The sequence below is a fragment of the Danio rerio genome, chromosome 3, assembly GCF_052040795.2.
Source record: "Danio rerio strain M-AB ecotype USA chromosome 3, GRCz13ab, whole genome shotgun sequence".
NCBI classification, from domain to species: Eukaryota; Metazoa; Chordata; class Actinopteri; order Cypriniformes; family Danionidae; genus Danio; species Danio rerio.
The window spans coordinates 52,214,693-52,235,479 of NC_141023.1; the positions used below are offsets into that span (position 1 = coordinate 52,214,693).

A 20,787-nucleotide genomic window follows, 5' to 3' on the forward strand; every position below is an offset into this window, starting at 1 on the left:
GTGCTATGTTTTAATATTAATCTTCAAGAAATCACTGAAGGCATATATTATGTTATCATAATGATCTAATATGGCAATAAGAACTGTATTGTGTATTTACACAGTGGCCATATTCATCTATGTAAACACACGAAAACAACACTAACATTATAGCAGACACTGTAAAAAGCTCATTCTCAGCCACTAGACTTTTCTGACAGGGTATTGGAGTGTCATCGAGTGTCAGAATGTTGTAGGACTACTATACAGGGGTTATGATTATGGATTATAGATCGCGAAATCAATCGTTTTTTTTTTTTTTTTTAAGCATGACAGTAAAACACGAACACTGTAATGAATATATTAAAACATATGTTTGTTTGTCGTAAAAATTTGTAATAATGACAAAAAATACTTATTTGTGAATCTCCTTACTTCCAGGTTCAGCAATACTGCCGTTGTGTCTGGTGTATTCTGGGAAATTTTCTTACCCCTTGGTTTCGAGTGTGGTCCTGAAAAACCTTCGTTCGAAGGGCTATTCACTCCTTTCCTTTAGCCCTGTACCTTCAAGCTAAAGTGAATTGGGACACCGCTACCCCTTGGCGTGAACGCGTAAATAAGGGGTAGGGGTAAGGGAAGGGCTAAGGGGAAGAATTGGGATTAGGCCTTATTCTGCTAGATTTAACTGTTAGGTTAAATCTAATTACTCATAATGAAATAATAACTTGTCATTATTATTCATTACTATTTATAAATTTGAGCTCATTTTGTTACATGCTATCAAATGAAAAAAAAAAATATTTGCAATCTTATGTACAAATAAAATTACTGTACAGTTTAAACATCACTGAATACCATTCAAATTCTTTATTATATTGTTATATTTTTATAATATATTGTTGTTTTATCAAACTTTATGTTGTATTTACAAATAAAATAACTTTGAGGAAATAAATGAATTTAATCCATTTTGGAATAAGGGTGTAACATAAAAATGTGGAAAAAGTGAAGCGCTTTCAATACTTTCTGGATGCACTGTAGCAATAGCAATATGGATAACAGGAAAAATAATCATGGTGCACATTTCTCTAATCTTAAAGCTGAAGTTATGTTTATGAAATTGGTAACTAAGAGACGTAACACTGAATTGATATATTGCAGTCCTGTAAATATTTTCAGCAAATTGTGGTGTGTAAAAGATGTTTCAGACATCCCAAGTCTCCCGGAAATCACACACCCGGTCCTCCAATACATGCACACCCCTCTCCACCACATCCCTCTCCACTTATGAAATACGTTTTGCACGTCGAGATTGTTACCTGGAGCTATGCTGTAAATGTCACAGTCTTTGTGATTGTATTTGTGATAAATTGTATGTATTTTGTTAACAAAAGGATTTTTTTTATGCATGAATGCAGTGTGCTAGATTGACACCCTGATTTATAATCTTAAACAGTTTTTCTTTTCTTTTTTTTTCTTCAAATACTTTAATGTTGTTCAATGGAAGGTTTTATTTATGGGTTGAAATATTTAAAGAGTCGAACGTATCAGTGTCAAATGTTAAATTTAGTTTTAGGCCAAAATGTCAACTTATACCCCAAGAAAGAAGCAAAATCATCAGGTGTAAAGGAAGGATTTAAATGCAGTATTTTTTATGTTGTTAAATCCAGAATTTGACACACACGCACACACACACACACACTGTTTACTGACCTCCCTGTGTTTTATCTCACCCCAGATCAACTGCGTCACATTCCCTGTGTCCACATCCACACCGGAGCAGGAGCTTCTCAAGCCCAATGAATGGAGCTACTGCGACTATTTCTGGGTGAGAGACAGAGAAACTGATGAGTGAGAGGACTGATGCAATACCAGTGCAGACAAAAAAAAATAATAATAATAACATTAAAGCAAATTTTATCAAAAAAATAATTAATAAATGTATAATATGTATATGTAAATGTATAATAAATCGGTAATAAATATATTAAAATATATTGAAATGTAATTTAAAATAAAATACCAAATACCTCAATTTTACATTTATCAAAATAAACTACAAAATACAGCAACCACAAATGTATCATAATAAAAGACTGTATCTTAATTCATTTATTTTCTTTTAGGCTTTTTGTCTGGGAAACATCCATACATATTCAATCAAACTCATACACTATAGACACTTTTAGCTTACCTAATTCATCGATATGTGTTCTAGGTTATTTAAATTTTTCTATAAAGTTTTTTCTGAAAACTACTAAAAACTACAAATAATGGTTTTTGTTTTTTACGGCTTAGTCTTGAACGAGACTACGGCTTGAACTGGCAACTTATCCAGCATAAGTTTTACGCTGCGGATGCCCTTACAGCTGCAACTCATCTCTGGGAAACATCCTTGCACACTCATTTACACTCATACACTATGGACAATTTAGCCTACCCAATTTACCTGTACCGCATGTCTTTGGACTGTGAGGGATACCTAAGCACCCGGAGAAAACCCATGCGAACACGGGGAGAACATGCAAACTCCACACAAAAAGCTAACTGACTCAGCCAAGGCTCGAACCAGTGACCTTCTTGCTGTGAACGTGCTACCCACTGCGCCACCGCATCGCCCCTTAAATAATTTAATACATGTAAACTATTTCATTAGAAAATGAAATATATCAAACATAAAATTTTATTTTTTATCAGGTAAAGATTATTTATGCTAATTTACATAAATAAACAAAAATAAGCCAATTCAGAAGTGTATAACACCAATTACTCAAATATAAATACAAGATATCTAATATACATGGATACCTGATCGTGTAGAAGTATGTTGCAGAATATACAGATATGGCAACTGGGAATGTATGAGTGATCTGAAGTGGTGTTGCCCGTTACTGTGGTAATTAGTTTATATTGTACTTTTTATTCCCAAATCGTTATAGCTTTTGTTTTTTTATATTGGTTTATTTAATGTTTTTATTATATCCAATATTTTTATATCTTTAAATGATTTCAATATAACTTTATATTGCTATTAGGCTTTTTTATCTAGATCTATGAAATTGTGTTAAACTTACAAAAGTGGAGACCTAAATTTTTAAGTTTTATGTCTTTCTGTTGTATTCATATATTATATATTAATACAAATATGTCTTCATTATCTCCAAAATAAAGAAAGAAAAAAACCCAGCCGCTTGAGGCATTGATCGAGCTGAATCGAGCGCTCTTTTGGCTACACTAATGCCTTAAAATGTAACAAAGTAGCTGTTTTAAATGACATTAGATTGTAACATTTAGCTTTTCCCTAACACCGATGTTGGTTGGGTAATACGTGAAGTGTGATGACTCGGTTAAGCTGATTTCACTATAATTATTTACCGGTTATACGAATCTTGCATGTGTGGGCATAATTTGATGTCTTTTCCTAAAACTTTAAACATTCACAGGCCTGTTATATGAAATAAAATGGAAATAAATAAGAAGAATAACATATGATTTAAAGCACTATTCTGGCACTGAAGCAATGATCCGTCTGCATTAATAAGCGGTATTGGTGCATTACCATCATTAATAAAATCAGTATAAAGCGAAACTGTTCATATTATTATTACTATTAAAACGTATATTACTACCTTAGGTCAGTAACTTAAGCAGTAATGCAAAGTAATAAATAATAAATGTGAATAAATAGCCTAAATGAAAGGAACAAAAGAGACCAAAATCAGTCACCAGGTCTAGTGCCCCCCCGTGGATTTAAAATGCCCCCTCAGTTCTGACATCCTGGCACGGGGCCTGGTCAATGGAAAAGTGGTTGTTGCTTGCGCCACCTGGTGGCTATTGCGTAAAGCACAAAATTATTATTATTATTTTAATGAAAAGGCTGCCTTTGCAGCTGCACTACTACGCATGACTGTGCAAGACAAGTTGCAGCACTGTGTGGGAAGAAATGCGTGTTCTCAGTAGTCACATCTGTAATTCTTGATGTAGAGCTCAGAGACTTACAATGGGATATCCTGGCTACAGGATCCCACAGACACTTTTGTTTCTTTCCCTTAAATACTCAAAACACAACTAACAATCAGAAATTCAAAACAATAAATGCTTTACAAAGACCCCTGTCTGGTTATGATTTGATACCATTTTCCCTGGAGTGGACTATTTGGCAAATATCTTACCAAAGACAAAACCAAGAAAAAACTGATCAAAGTGAAATTTTGAAATATTACTGTGAAATTGACACCACTTTACCAATCAAACAGAGACATTTACAATGATACCAAACATGAAAGATCCACAAGGTACAACATATTGAGAACTTGGACATTGCATGTGGAGTATTAGTGAGCTGCTCTGGTGGAAAATGTTAAGTAAAGGGCAGAAAGGGGGGCTCAGGCAACCAGTGTCCACCCCTCTCACTGTTAATAAGAGCATCATATGCATGATTGAGACAGATAAACAGCTGATTTCCTCAATAGTATCTGGATGCAGCGTTTATGATGCAAGCTAAGATTGCATCACTCAGCGATGCAATGTCAGACACAATGCACTCAATGGAGTGAGTAGCGTCACTGTGACGCGTAGGGTTAGGGGTGGAGTTAGGTGAGCGTATTAAAAAGCATTCAATGCAGCTCAGATTGCACTGCACCTAGTCTGTATCCAGACCCCTCTCGATTTCCTTGCTGATCTTCTCAGATTAGAAGGTTTATTGTTTTATTGCATGACAGATCTTGGGGTTTTTATTTGATGGAGAGATTTAGCCATTCTTACACTGATTTAAATGACAAACAAAAATAAATGAATGAATAATTAAACTAAATATGCTACTAAAATAAATATAATAAAAACTAAAATAACACAGCATTGTCTTTTTTGGAAGATTTTTTTTCATTATAATCATTTTATTTTGATTACACATGCACACACACACGCACATACATTGTACAAATATGTTTATGGAGACTTTCCATGGACATAATGATTTTCATACTGTACAGAATGTATGTTCTATTCCCTACCCTTTTGAGCTGTTTTTATGGGGTCACCACAAGGTCAAAATATACTGATATTGCTATACTTGTGGGGGCATTTGGTCCCTACAACATTACAATTATAAGATGAAAGAGAAATAGAGAGAGAGAGAGAGAGGGGGGGGGGCGTATTCCATTAACATGCTGCACACACACCCTGCATCAGGAGCCCTCACATTACATTAGTCATACCCTCTACAACCTAAACACATCCTTCACAGAGAGACACACTCAGATACACCCGTGAGGGCAAACACCCCTTCCCACACACTCTGATTCACGCAAATCCATGCCGTGACTCACACAAAAACATGTGATAGCTCACGTGTTGCTGACAGTCTGCTGTTGATGGTGTGGTGGTGTGCATGATGTCTCTCTGTGCTCCGCAGACCGATAAGAGAGACCTTCAGGGGGCCACAGTGACCGGCTTCGAGGTGCTGCTGCAGAAACAGCTAAAGGGGAAGCAGATGCAAAAAGAGATGGCAGAGTTCATCAGAGAAAGGTGGACAACCTTATGTAACATATCACTTTCATATGATGTTTCAGGCCTGTAGCCTGTAGGGGAGGGGGGAGGCTGAATTAAGGCTGTACATACTTTAGTTCACTAATGTACTGTAAACATGCAGTACAAAAAAAGCATGTCCTAAAACATGTACTATACTACCATGTGCATGTTATATTTACAAAGTTAACTTTTAGCCTGACTCAAAATAATTAGTATTGGTATGGTATAAAGGTCTGTCAGAATAGGAATATTTGATATAGGTCTGTCATTGACTATTTGACCACTTTCTTAATGTTTAAGGATAAAAATTGAAGAGGAATATGCCAAGAACCTTTCCAAACTCTCCATGTTCCCTATGGCAGCACAAGAGGAAGGGTAAGTCACAAGAGAATTTTAAAGTTGAACACATGCTTATCCTTCACTTCCTCACACATTTAAATAAGGTTATTATTACTATTATTATTGTTATTATTAATTTAATAAGGGCTATTAATATATTGTAAAGGTGTATAAAATGTAGTAAAATGTTAACTGGTTGTTTAGGTTAGAAAATATTGTACATTTAGGAGGTTGTTCTTGTTAAATTTAGCCTGACAGTCTTATCATTTTGCATATGTCTAAAATCAATCAAGAAATACAGACTAGACACAACTGCAAGTCTCACACTTTATATATTTATTTGGACACCAACAGAAGGACAGTCTCTGAAAATGAAATATTCAAATGTACCAACATAATCTACTCCAAAGAAGAAAAAAATAAAAAAGATGCTCAGTAGCCCTCTGTAACTGGAAAAAAAAAATGAAAGTAGGGAAAATTCCAGCAACAAAAACACTCCTTAGAGGGCCTGGAAAATGGCTCACTGGTCTCAGGGAGAAAGAGCAGGAGAGCCGGCTGTGTAGCAGAAAAAGTAAAAAATGAAGAGTACAAAAACTGACTGGAAGCCAGACACTAAAGGATTCACAACAAGACGTAAGAGGCTGGGATAGATATAACGTTAATAAAATAAATATTTGCATTCCTAAACAAATGCTTAAACATTCTTGAATGTATATTTGCAGTGTACGGTATCTATCTAATATGTATCCATTTAATAAAACTAGTATGTATCTATTTAATAAATAAGTTAGAAATTTACACTCGGCAAGCACCAAATCTAGGTAAGTTAAAAAACAACGTTGTTGAATACTGTATATGAAACAGTGTTGCTGGTAAGTCACGTAATTAACCTAACAGTGCTTCTTCAATTTATTCTGCCTGTTTTAATAAAGTATTACAGTATTACAGGTAACAATATTCATGGCCAGTAAATGATCATTCAGTAATTCAATTGCATTAATTCATACAGAACATTCTAAGAAGAGTACATTAAATGCACTTTAAATTCACAGATGATGCACTTATTCAACCAATAAAAAGAATGAAAGAATGGCTCTTCATGCACTTAACAGTCACACCTTTGCTTTTGTATTAGATAAGGGTGATAAAGTTGGATTACTTTATTTTGTATTGCACAAACAAAATTATCTAACAAACATGATTTTGTTATCATCTCCTGACTGCGAATGCAGTTGTACTCATGGTAGGTAAAATTTGGTAATTTATTTCAATATAATTTGTTAATCATTAAATGTTGACTGAAAAATGGTTTAATTTATGATTATTAAAAAAAAGCACTTTTGGCATGACAGTTAACCCAAACAGTACGTGGTTCTTTGCAATTTTAGTCATCTCATCTTGTGCATTTTATAGAAGCACACTTATTATGGTAAATGAAAACAACAATAAGCAGTCAATGGCAGCTTTAACAATGTTTTGATTCAGGACTCTTGGAGAAGCTTGGGCTCAACTCAAGAAGAGTCTAGCAGATGAAGCCGAAGTTCATCTCAAGTTCTCCTCAAAGGTGTGCAGTTTTCAATTATCTCTTTGACATTTCTTAATAGAAGTGATGTGTAGTGAGAACCAGCTGAGAAACAAACAGCTCATTGTGCATTGTCATTGTTGTGCACTGTCAGAGAAGATGGAGGATATCTGGCCTTTATTTTTTTTCTGCACTCAATAGCTTTCCCTAAGAGATGTTATAAGCCACCTGTTTGTAATGAACTACACTGCTTTCTTCAGTCTGCTGTCATTTGTCTATTTTCACCACTGTTCACACTAGTGTGCTCCATTTAGCACAAGTGTGGGTGATTAATTGCAGATAGATGGAAGTGATTCTGCAGTATTATTCTCTCAGATCATGTATGATTTACTAAGATGGCAATACAAAAAGCCTCTTTCTTAAAAAAAAAAAAAAAAAACATCATTATTACTAACATGACAATTTTGAGCATCCAAATGAAGTAAATGACGTTTTGGAGAAACCCCATGGTTTATTTCAGACACTTCGCTATGTTTGTATCTAGACATGCCATGTACTGTAGCTGTGTGACTGATTTAGATTATTATTTTTTGCCTCCAGCTCCAGAGTGAAGTGGAGAAGCCTTTATTAACTTTCAGAGGAGACAACTTTAAAAAAGACATGAAGAAATATGACCACCACATTGCTGACCTGAGAAAGCAGCTGGTCAGCCGATACGCTGCAGTGGAGAAGGTACAGTCTCTCTGGATGTCTTGATTAAACCCCTGCGAAAAAGAAGTGTGCTTAATTGTGTTAATTACTAATGTCGTAGCAGCAGTTTCAAATATATTTAAATACACAACTACTGTTTTACCATCCTCCCGCAGGCTCACCACCTGCAGGAGGGAGCCGTAAGGGGGCAGTGCATTGTGGAATGGGTGGTGGTCGAAGGTTAGGAACACGACAACCCGATTGTCAGGCACAGAAACTTGCTCTTCGGACATGGAATGTCACCTCACTGGGAGGGAAGGAGCCCGAGCTTGTGCGGGAGGTGGAACGATACTGACTAGGGCTCACCTCCACACATAGCTTGGGCTCTGGAACTCAACTTCTTGAGAATGGCTTGACTTTCTTCTATCCTGGAGTTGCTCACGGCAAGAGGCGGCGGGATGGTGTGGGCTTGCTTATGGCTCCCCAACTTAGCCGCCATGTGTTGGCGTTTTCCCCTGTGAACGAGAGGGTCGCCTCCCTGTGCCTTCGGGTCGGGTATAGGTCTCTCACTGTGGTATGTGCCTACGGGTCAAACACCAGTGCAGAGTACTCGGCCTTCTTGGAGTCCTTGGGAGGTGCCCAGACTGAGGACTCCATTGTTCCACTGGGGGACTTTAATGCCCACGTGGGTAATGACAGTGATACCTGGAGAGACGTGGTGTTTTGTTATTGGACTTCTGTGCTAATCACAGTTTGTCTATAACAGACACCATGTTCAAGCATAAGGGTATCCATCAGTGCACATGGCACCAGGACACCCTAGGGCGGAGGTCAATGATCGACTTTGTGGTTGTATCGTCTGATCTCCGACCGTATGTATTAGACACTCGGGTGAAGAGAGGGGCAGAGCTGTCAACTGATCATCACCTGGTAGTGAGTTGGATCCGCTGGCAAGGGGGAAAGCTGGACAGATCTGGTAGGCCCAAGCGTATTGTGAGGGTCCTCTGGTAACGTCTTGCTGAACCCCAAGTCAGAGGGATTGTTTATTCTCACCTCCGGAAGAGCTTTGACTAGATCCCGAGGGAGGCTGGAGACATGGAGACTGAGTGGTCCATGTTCTCCGACTCTATTGTTAATGCGGCCGTGAGGAGCTGTGGTCGTAAGGTCTGTGGTGCCTGTCGGGGCGGCAATCCACGAAGCCAGTGGTGGACAATTGAAGTAAGGGATGCCGTCAAGCTGAAAAAGGAGTCCTACAGGGCTTGGTTGGGGGGAAAGCATCTCCACATTGATGCTGTTTACAGCGGAAGTGGGGAGCTGTTGACATCAACTGGGGATGTTGTCGGGCCGTGGAAGGAATACTTTGAGGATCTTCTTAACCCCACCAATATGTGTTTCATCAAGGAAGCAGAGACTGGGGATGCAGGGGTGGACTTGCCCATCACCCAAGGTGGTTTGCAAGCTCCGCAGTGGCAAAGCAGCGGGGGTGGATGAGATTCACCCTGTGTCTCTTAGGTCTCTGGATGTTGTGGGGCTGTCGTTGCTGACACGTCTTTACAGCATTTATGGAGGTCGGGGACAGTACCTTTGGACTGGGCAACTGGGGTGGTGGTTCCCATTTTTAAGAAGGGGGACCAGAGGGTGTGCTCCAACTATAGGGGGATCACACTCCTCAGCCTCCCGGGGAAAGTCTATGCCAGGGTACTGGAGAGGAGGATCCGGCCAATGGTTGAATCTAGGATCCAGGAGGAAAATTGCGGTTTTCGTCAGGGCTGTGGTACACTGGACCAGCTCAATACCCTCACCAGGGTGCTCGAGGGTTCATGGGAGTATGCTCAACCAGTCCACATGTGTTTTGTGGATTTGGAGAAGGCATTCGATAGTGTCTCTCGCGGCATTCTGTTGAGGGTGCTCGGGGAGTATGGGGTCAGAGGCGATTTGTTAATGGATGTCTCGTCCCTGTATGAACAGAGTAGGAGTCTGGTTCACATTGCCGGGAATAAGTCAGATTTGTTTCCAGTGCATGTTGGACTCCGGCAGGGCTGCCCCTTGTCACCAATTCTGCTAATAATTTTTATGGACAGAATTTCAAGGTGCAGCCTTGGGCTGGAGGTTTTTTTTTAAGACTTTGTTAAGGGTCAAGGGTGGGGTACAGCTAAGGGGAAAGGTCGTGTGGGATGGATAGGAATAATAGTTAGTTAACCCCCAGGGGTCGACAAATTCATATCACCATTGTGGAGGATAGTAGCATCTGTGTGCAAGTTCAAAATTAACTAAGGATAGCTGATAGGTAACTGTGGGTAACTGTGTAGTTACTAAGGCAGTGAAGATCTGTTTGCTAATTGTACACACATGAACACATTAGTGCATTAAATGACTTTACGTTTTTATGAGCTAAACTAGGTTTTTGTGAACGAACATTATATCAGTTGATAAAATAAGGTTATTTTTTGTAAATTTAAACAGTCCTATAAAACTTCCGTATTTTTACAGAAATTTCCTGTCAACCACTGCCGGGATATTTTGTAATTTTAACAGATTTTTTTTTTTAACAGTGTAAAAAAATTAAATTAAAGCTAAATTATAAATGTTGTGTTGATTGAACTAAACAACATTACATTACTTTTAGGTAACTAACTTAAGTTTACTCAAATAAATATTCTTTCTTTAGGGTAACTTAACTCGGTTATGTGGAACCTGTTGACATAAAAAAGTTAATTAAAGCCAACATATCATTTTTTGAGTGTATGTGTATTTAGCACATAATCTATAAAAGGAGCTTAAAATACTAATTTTTGGATCCTATTAATAAGAATTAAGTAATTAATTTTTTTGAATAAGTTGAACCTAGCAGCCAAAAGTTTGAAAGCTCACTAAGACTGTGAATATTTGAGCAAAATATAAATGAAGGGTGATAGAGGGAAATATTATTTTGATATAAAGTAATTGTTTTTCGAGTTAAAAAAAAAAAAATTATTATAATCAAAGCTTTTGCCATTACTTCAGTCTCAAAGAGTCATTCGGAAACAATTCCAGTGCTGAATTAATGGCAGAGAAACACTTTTTATTACTACAGTGTTGCAAACAATGATATACAAAAAAAATTAAATAAAAATAAAACAACAACATTTTAACCATGAAATAAACCTTACATTTATATTAATTTAATGGTATAATAATCTAAAGAAAGACAATATATTTTATTTATAATATATTTTAACAGTAAACTGTTTACATGCACTCACAAGTAAATCTTTCCCTTATTCACATGGCCCATTATGCAGCTCATTATGTAGGCCTTTGTCTTGTCAGGTGTGAATTGATGCATTTTTTATGATAGTTCATGCCTTCTTGCATACGAGCCATAAGAGGAAGTGAGCACACAAGAAAGAAATAAAGTATGGATATATCAAAAAAATTAAATAAAATGAGAACAAAAACTACACAGAGGGGCAAAACATAAACTAAACAAAATTGACTAGGCTGGACTGGACTATCAGGGAAGAGCTGGACAAGACAAGAAAATACAAGACAATATTATCAGAAAAGAACAATGATTATAATTAATGACAAACTGGCACAGGATAGCAGACATGCATGAGCTATAAGGAGAACAAATCAATAATTAAACTGGTTTACAGAATAAACTAATAATGCGATAACAAAATGGGTGGGACTAGACAATATACAGGAGAGCACATGGCACAAAGAGACAAACTCAGAAAGCCATGTGGTCAAGTCAAACAGGACTAGAACTTGCAGCTGTAGCAGATCTCAAATAGATACCCCGCAGACACCACAGAAACAGTCACACACAGACGGGATGACAAAAATGCTGTTTTTATTCTCTAAACAGCACAGTGAGTACACAGTAACACCAGAAAACTACTCTCTTATGCCTCAGCTTCTCCACCTGCGTACACCACACAACCAAGCACGTGCACACTGAGAAAAATGTTAATTTTTTTTTTTACTTTAAATGTTGAAATGCAAATAAAAATAAAATTGCATGTCGAAAATTACATAATGTAAACTGTAAATAAAAAGTAAAACTTTTTCCAAACCTAACAGATAGACTTGCAGCAAACTCATTTACATCTGACTTGTATTATGACTGTAAGTTGCAATAATATGTAGATATTGAATCATCACTGATACAGTTCTTTTGTTTGTATTATTAATAATAGTACCAGCATTATTAAGCAAAAATCTGCCAAAATATAATTTAATAATATAATTATTATACATTTTAATTTAAACTGAATCACATTTGGATTCACAAAATAACGAATTAATAACCAAAATAACACACTTTAAACAGAGTAGTGAGGCACAGTGAGTACACAGTAACACCAAAAAAAAATATACTCTCACATGTCTGCATGAAAAATAAACGTGCGGATGAAACTCTAAATAAAGCACAGAAGATGCGGCATTTTAGAGTAAAAATGAACTGATTACATGGATACACATTATAACAGAAACCGACTTGAGGCACTTTAACATCAAAAATGACTGCATAATTATTATGTTTGCAAAGACAATGTAAATGCAAGATAAATGAGAGTGAAAATTACTTCAGCTTCTCCACCTGCGTACAACACGCAACTGAGCGTGTTAGCATTTAAGGAAGATTTACCGTTTTCACCAGTGTTACACTAATCACAGCCCTACCTACAACAAACGAAGGAACTCTCGGAAAGGATAATACAAAACATTTATTATTATTATTATTATTATTATTAAACTTTTTTTTATTTTTTTAACCAGGAAAGACACATTGAGATTAAAATTTCTTTTACAAGAGCATCCTGGCCAAGATTAGGCAGCATACATGTTACATGGGTCTAACAAACAACAATTGAGAGTTAAAATGAATCATACATTGACAAACAAATTGTTCAAAACATCTACAAGCCTGTGTTTCAATTTCTAAATCATTTAAACTCTTTTTAAGAGCATTTAGTGAAATCAATTCTTTAAACTGCAAAAAAGCCTTTTCCCCCATCTCAGTCCACACTTTAGGAACAGACAGTATAATTGTAATATCTTGTAACTAAAGGCTATAGTTAAGAACATTTTTTTTTTTTATAAATGTAATTCTGGAGATATGATGGGTGTAACCCTAGTATAGATTTGCTAAAAAGGTTATGCCAATGCTTGAGCCTACGAATGGACATAGATGTTTTGCTGTAGTTAACTACTTGATAAAACATTCTTCCTTGTGTTTAAAATTTATAAATAAACACACTTCTTTACTTCACAAAACTTGTACCACCACACGTCAATTTGATAAAGAAGCAATTAAAGCAAATAATTTGTAACAAGTTACACCATTTAGTCATGCAACATATGTGTTACCTGAAAATCACGGGAGAAGGAACTAATTAAATTTGAACAGGCTTTCAGATATTCCCTCGCAAAAGAAGTACCTTTTACACCACTCAACTTGACTACATTGTTATTTTGCTTGCCTTAATTCCCATGACTTTTAAGAAGGGGACTTGGTAACCCCTATGACTGCATTGTGATTTATTCAGTCAGTCATGTTTTGAATCAGTCTGTTCACAGGTCTAACTAACCTACCAGCCTGTGTTCATACCTGAGTCGCTATTTCAGACACATTACGGTTCAAACTGGAAATGTACAAAGTATTGATGGATCTCTGCTTTGGACTGGGAACTGAATTAACTTTGGGCACATGAAGTTGAATGTCCATCAGACTTGGTGGAACTTTTTTGTAGTATAAGCAGTGAATGGTTCAGCCTGGGTTTTCCCCCACACAGTTTATGTAATGGTAAAGGCCCAGTGTGTGTGTGTGTGTGTGTGTGTGTGTGTGTGTGTGTGTGTGTGTGTAGTTGAAGATGTAGCCTTTGCCTGTGTGTGTAAAGTTGTTCTATGTGTAGCCCACAGTGCATGTATAAATAGCAACAATGAGAAAAGGTTACAACATGGTGTCAGAGTTGGAGCTACCCGCTTCTTAATGCTGTGACATCAGATCCCAGCACGATGAGCAAAAAGCCTGACAACAACAGTCTCACAACAAGCTAGTAAGCTAACGCTATTGACAACATGGAGATGCTTCATCCACCTTCGTCATTATCCATGAAGGGGGGCTGAAAATAGGTATAAGTGGGAACAAAGATTTAATCTGTATCTCACTGCCTCAGCATTAGTGGATAAACCAGAGTTGAGACAGATCCCTGTGCTGCTTTATTGCATAGGAGATGAGGCGCTAGACATATACAATTGAAGTGAGAATAATTAGCCCCCCTGTTTATTTTTGTATCTGCAGACTATCGTAAAAAAATTATAGCTCAAAGGGGTAAGTGGAATGCGCCGCCGTGTGCACATATTTTTAAAGGCTATATATGGGTGCACCTGACCTGACGCGTGGACCAGATCTCTGAACTATGTGCCTATAGGGGGGATGGGGTCACAAATTCTTTCTGAGGGTTCAATTTATATAAATAATATATAAAATATAATATTTTTTCCCATAAAATAAAAATAAAGCTATAAAGCTATATATATATATATATATATATATATATATATATATATATATATATATATATATATATATATATATATATATATACTACAGCTTTAGTGGACTTTAGTCAATATTTATTTTATGGGAGAAAACGTAGATTACAGGCTCATATAACATATGCCTTTGCTATTAATTAATATTTTTGTGCAGCACAAAGGAGCACAAATTGTGAGCAAACGAAAGTAACATTCGTGGACAAATATAAATATCTGATGTTCATTTCCATGGTACAAACCAGCACAAATCTAACCAAATATTTTGGTTATATCTAAACAACAAAAACAGATAAAGTGTTTATTTAACAACACAAATCCAGCATAAACCAATATGACATCAGTTTTGGGCGATTTAGAGAAAATAATGGGGCGCAAAGTGATGTCTCGGCTCTTGAAGTGTTTTAATTAGACAATATCTAAACAATAAGAACAGATAAAGTGTTTGTTTTAACAGCACAAACTAGCACAAATGAATCACACCAGTTTGGTACGATTTAAACAACCTGGGGAGTGACGTCTGGGTTCCCGAAATATTTGAATTATATCTAAACAATAAAAATAGATACAGTGCTTATTTTAACGGCACAAACCAGCACAAATCGGGCACAAACGAATGACACCAATTTGGCACGATTTAAAGGAAATGGGGTGGAGAGTGACGTGACGGCTCCCGAAATATTTTGGTTATATCTAAAGTAGGAAAACAGATACAGTGTTTTAACGGCACAAACCAACACAAATTGAGAACAAAAAACCTGTGCTGATTTGGGCCCAATCCCAATTCTATTTTTTTACCCCTACCCCTTACCCCTTCAAAAGGTTTCAAAATTTACCCCTAAGAATTGGGACAGCACAGCACCTGCACACGTCATCATGTCATCGCCATCTTTTGCTTAATATGAGATCAGACGATCGCGACTGCTGTAGTGATTCCAGTTGTGGTATTTTTTGGTATTTATCTTCAGGATAATGTGGCAATAAGATTGTAAAACTGTGCATTTAAAACAGTGGCCATATTCATCAATGTAAACACACAAAAAAACATTAACATTATAGCCAACACTGTTTTTATTTTAGCGTTTTTTTAAGTGTTATGGTAAAACATGAACGGGGTTATGAATATATCAAAACATACGCTAGTTTGTTGTAAAAATTTATAATAATGACATAAAAAAATACTAATTTGTGGATCTCCTTACTTTCGGGTGCAGCTGTAGTTGGTGTATTCTGGGAATTTTTTCTTACCCCTTAGTTTCAAGTGTGGTCCTGAAAAATCTTCTTTTGAAGAGGTGTATACCCCTTGCCCTAGCCCTACGCCTTAAAGCTAAAGAGAATTGGGACACTACTACTCCTTGCATGCACAAAAAAGGGGTAAGGGGAAGGGCTAAGGGGTAGAATTGGGATTGGGATTTGAAGTCATTTGAGCAACATGGGGTGGGAAGTGACGTCACACTGTCCAAAAAAAATATTGCTTAATATCTCTGACCCCAAACCAGCACAAACTATTGGCATAGTTTTGGGGATTATTTGTTTTTATGGGGTGCCAACTTTACGGAGGTAACATAATGTTTGTTTTATGTGACCAAAACCGAAAGCAGCTCCCCCCATACTCAAAGCTAAAATATATACCTCCCACCCTCGTAAGTCGCACCTTGTAAATCATCCATAATTATGAATCAAGCAGAGGTAAGTGATTCTTTTAACTTTTCGTTTAACTTTTTGGTGATCATCTTCTCTTCCCTCTTGATGACCACTGACCTACTTTCTGCTAAATCTTAAATTCACGATCTGAATTTCTGAATTTTTAATGAATATCTGCAGTCTAGGAAATCAGACCACAAAAAATCAGAAGTTTGAAAATATGTCTATAAAAGATTGTTAGAGTTTAAAAATTCAGTTGTTTTTAATTTTTAACAACATACAAATTTAGATTTATTAAATTACAATTGTCAATAATTCAAATTAACAGTTCAAATTCAGATTGTTTTGACATATTATTACCTTCATTCACCTGCTGCTTCTTTAATCAACTTCAGTTTTGTCAGCCAGGCATGCTCTGTGCATGCACTCTCTCATGCACTCTTAGGGGGCCCCCTGGTGGCCACAGGGCCCTAAGCAGCTGTTTAGTTCCCTTGTACTAGAGCTAATTTTTGCTATCATAAAGTGTCAATGCTCAAATGGAAGCATAAAAGCAAGGGGTATGTCTTTGAAATAATGATTATGAAACAAACTGAGGAAATCATCAGGTTAGAATGTCAGCCTTTATCTGGGCAATGCGTAACTGGAACATACAGAAAATTCCCCCCTCCAGAGGGAACCGGTGCTAAAGGAGATGATACCTCAGGGTTGATGAGCTGTCCAGGTGGCTTTCCATAGAGTGGATTCATATTGACAGTTAAAGGAGCTGGGGGGTATTCCAGAAAGCTGGGTTAACTTACCATCTGCTAAACCCTGATCTCTCTGTTGATTAACCCAAAACCTGCTTACCGCGAGTATGTCGGTTCCAATAAGAGTAAGTTAAATCAACCTCCTGAAGATAACCGCAGGTTAATGCGTGCACATGGCGCATACCTGAAGGCATTTTCAGTAGATCGCCGATTTCACGAGTCACCATAGAAAGTCACGGTGATAAAAAAGGGCAATGCACTTTACAGAGGCGGAGCTGGAGGTTTTAATCACAGATTAATCATCTGCATCAATGAAAGAAATATAAGATAAGAAATAGATAAGAAAAGAAAAATTAAATAATAAGAAAATTCATTAGTTCATTAAATTACACATCATGCCACCCTTTCTTTCATTGTAATGAAAAATTTAAATTCTCTTTAACATCCTTTTTGAGTATGTCATGTAACCATTCATACATTTAATTTTCCTGCCAATATTTTCTTAAGGCCACAATACAAATGTGTATTGATTAGGATATAAGGCTTATAGAAATTGTAATCCTTTTGGAGCTAGAAGAACTCTGTCCAAAGTTATAATTAAACACAGAAACATTCTCTGAAAAGGTAATATTTGATTACAGGAGCTGTATTAAACACTCTAGAATATTCTTTCTGTTATGCAGCTAATAGAAAGGTGGCTGTGGCCTGTCTAACCGAGGGCCACCTGTTAGAGTCAAAGTTCCTTCTGCCTCAACTAACAAGCAGTGTAGGAATTTGTCTGCACTTTTCCAAATTTGAATTTCACTATCGTATCACAAAACAACCTTTCATTTATATATTTGAATTCTGAAATAGCTGTATATTTAAGATATAAGGTCCATCTTCAAAGATAAATAAAGTCACATGAGCATCACCATATGTTACACTTTGAAAGGTGCGTGTATAAAGCAGTGTAAAAAAATCATTCATTTTATTTAAGGAAATAAAGAAATGAACAGTGCTTCAGACCAAACTATTTAATTAAACGTATTTTTTTGACAAATAATATTTCTTAGCACTCTTCCATATCTTTGGTCTGCTTGTGTCACTTAGGTTTCCTCTGGGTCAGGCTGCAGGTAGGGTGTCATCATATAAGGCAGAAAAGGGTATCCTTTGTCCTCCAGGAAGTAACAATGCAGTGCCCAGTAATGATTCAATTGTATAATACAAATATGGTAAAAAGAAACATTGTGTAAAGCAACATTTGCAAAACATAAAGCAAAATTATATTAAAATGTATCAAGTGCATGTGTGTTCGTGAATAGATGTATAGATATGATAAGATAAGTCCTACATCTTAAAATATGAATTTATTTTCCTACAAAAGACAAAGCTACCACTTCTTAAAATATTATATATAAGCTACGGAAAAAAGTGAGGGGTGCAGAAAGAGAAATAGAGAAAAACATGAGATCTCTACGTGAGATTCCAACTTGTTCCACTGTGCGCTTCGTTGTTCCTTAATGACACACTGTCCACTCTGCTATTGCAGCGCTCTAAATCATCAGTGTAATGATTCGTAGTGGTTTGTGGCTAAGGAACTGTACAAACGTGTTTGAAACAGTTCAGTGCCAGGCATACTGTACAGATGGTCCTATTGCCACATTGTACAGAATGCCTTAAATGCCCTGACGTGACTACAAAGAGCTGCACTGAATGCTTTGTTAAGCATGCTATGTTAAGCGCAGACACTCGGTTTGTCATGTTTGATTTCAAAAGGTTTTTTAAATTCATTAACAAATCTTTTAAAAAAACAATGACATTCATTCAAATATACATTTGGTTATGAAATGAACTAATTACTTATAACCATCTCACAAAAAAAAAAAAAAAACGTGTATATCTGTGCTTCTACGTCCATCAAAATTCTAATCAAAAGAACCCGCAATGCTCAGTAAACTCTCTAAAACTGACAAACTCTGGAACATAATTGATTCTTCATAGAGTAAGTTGCTATGGCTACTTAACATACCCCAGACTTTATCTCTGATTTTGGAACCAAAGCAGAGGTTATCCACCAACAGTACTTACTCTCAAACTTACCCGGGTATGCCACATATGTCGCAAAATTTTCCTACGAGAGTAATTATAGCGCCTCCCAATGTTGAATACAGTTATACTCATGGCATGTACTATTTGGTACTTTGGTCATTTTTTATTTTTTTTTTCATTGATTTGGCAACCGTTAAACTTCATCAGGGAAATGGGTTGAATTTCCTCTTAGTAAAAAAAACATTAGTGTTCCATTTGGGATGTCACTATATTTATTTATTATGCTGTTGAGTGTGTAAGTGCATGTGTACATAGTGCATAGTTTTTAGTGTGGTTTGGTATGTAGCTAGAAAGTTATGTTTTTGTTAGCAAGAAGTTGCTAGTTAACAAAGTTGTGCATATTTAAAGTCAAAGGGAACAGTAGCCGACACCGAAATGCACATGGTCATGGTTTTTTAAATGTAGAAATACTTATTGCATTTAAGTTTTGTAATTTTAATAAAATATAATTGTTAGAACGAAATATACACATTTAGGAAAGTATAGATATTAATTATAGATATGTGGGTTTTATTTCAACAAAGTTATTAAATGACAAAAATTTTAAACTGCAAAAATTACCCTCTTAGCCCTAGTGTTAGGTGTTATGTGTGAAATATAATTTTGGCTAAGGATAATTTTGGCTAGAGATATAGAGAGGTATATACCATTAGTGGTATACAAAAAGCACAAAGTGGTATACAAGTACTTTGTGAAATGGTTATTTTTAATGTTGGTATATAGTGATGTAGGCATATAAGTGATGATACCTTTAAAGTGACATAAATCTCAGTGTTGCAACAAATGGCTCAAAAATCTGTCTCATGTTGGGTTGTATGTCTTAAAGCTAGTCTGTCAACATTTCTATTCAAACCTTTGCATGGACGGCAGATGGCTGGATGAGAAATGAGAGCACATCAGAATAATGCCTTGAGTAATTCACTTGTGTTCATCCCACTTATTAAACATCAACCCTAACCTTAGGCTGTCATTCATTTTCATTGTGAATTGTTGATTTCTGGAAACATGAGCAACTGTGTTTATAGGCAATGGAACAAAGATGAGCACAATTTCACAATGTCTCAGTGAGCAGCAAGCAGTGATTTTGCGATGCAATGCAAATATTATGATTGAAAAACGTTTTAATGCAATGTGTGCTCTTTTGAGGAAGTTTGATAGACAAACTTGCACATGTGTTTATTGTCCCAATGTTATATAGACAAGCTGAAAGTCTTTACAGTAAATGACTTGTTTGTGTTGTGTTTTACAGGCACGGAAGGCTTTAGCAGACCGACAGAAGGATCTTGAGGTGAAAACCCAGCAGCTTGAGATCAAATTAAGCAACAAATCAGAGGAAGATATAAAGAAAGCCAGACGAAAATCCACACAAGCAGGTCAGAACATCAATACAAATGCCGTTCATTAAGCCCAAATTTGATTATTTTATTATACACCTGTACATGTACACCTGCTCATTACAAACCTGTAGACAATACTTTAATCTAGGATGTTACTAAACCTGCTTTTGCAAGTTTGCAAGTGTGTTATTTTACCCAAATCACAGTCAGTTCCTCTAATTCTGTCATCTGTCATAACACCATAACCATCAGACTCCACTGGCAGACAAACTCCTGTCTTTGCCAGCACTCAATAGGGCTGACTCCCTCAATAGTCCCTCAATTAAAAAAAAAAAAAATTAGTCATTCTCCTCCACTCAGGATA

General features: G+C 36.4%; 1 protein-coding gene and 1 long non-coding RNA gene across 3 annotated transcripts in view; one reads left to right on the forward strand and one right to left on the reverse strand.

The window, feature by feature from the left end:
* Positions 1-20,787, reverse strand: part of LOC147846047 (uncharacterized) — a 169,108-nt gene that overhangs the window by 93,135 nt on the left and 55,186 nt on the right. The gene's annotated exons all lie outside the window — the stretch shown is intronic.
* Positions 1-20,787, forward strand: part of gas7a (growth arrest-specific 7a) — a 108,982-nt gene that overhangs the window by 49,832 nt on the left and 38,363 nt on the right. For both annotated transcript variants that reach the window (XM_087243394.1, NM_001278819.1), the window contains 6 exon segments: positions 1,718-1,807; positions 5,393-5,505; positions 5,809-5,883; positions 7,333-7,411; positions 7,970-8,101; positions 20,336-20,459. In XM_087243394.1, the coding sequence (XP_087099520.1) occupies positions 1,718-1,807; positions 5,393-5,505; positions 5,809-5,883; positions 7,333-7,411; positions 7,970-8,101; positions 20,336-20,459 (613 nt within the window).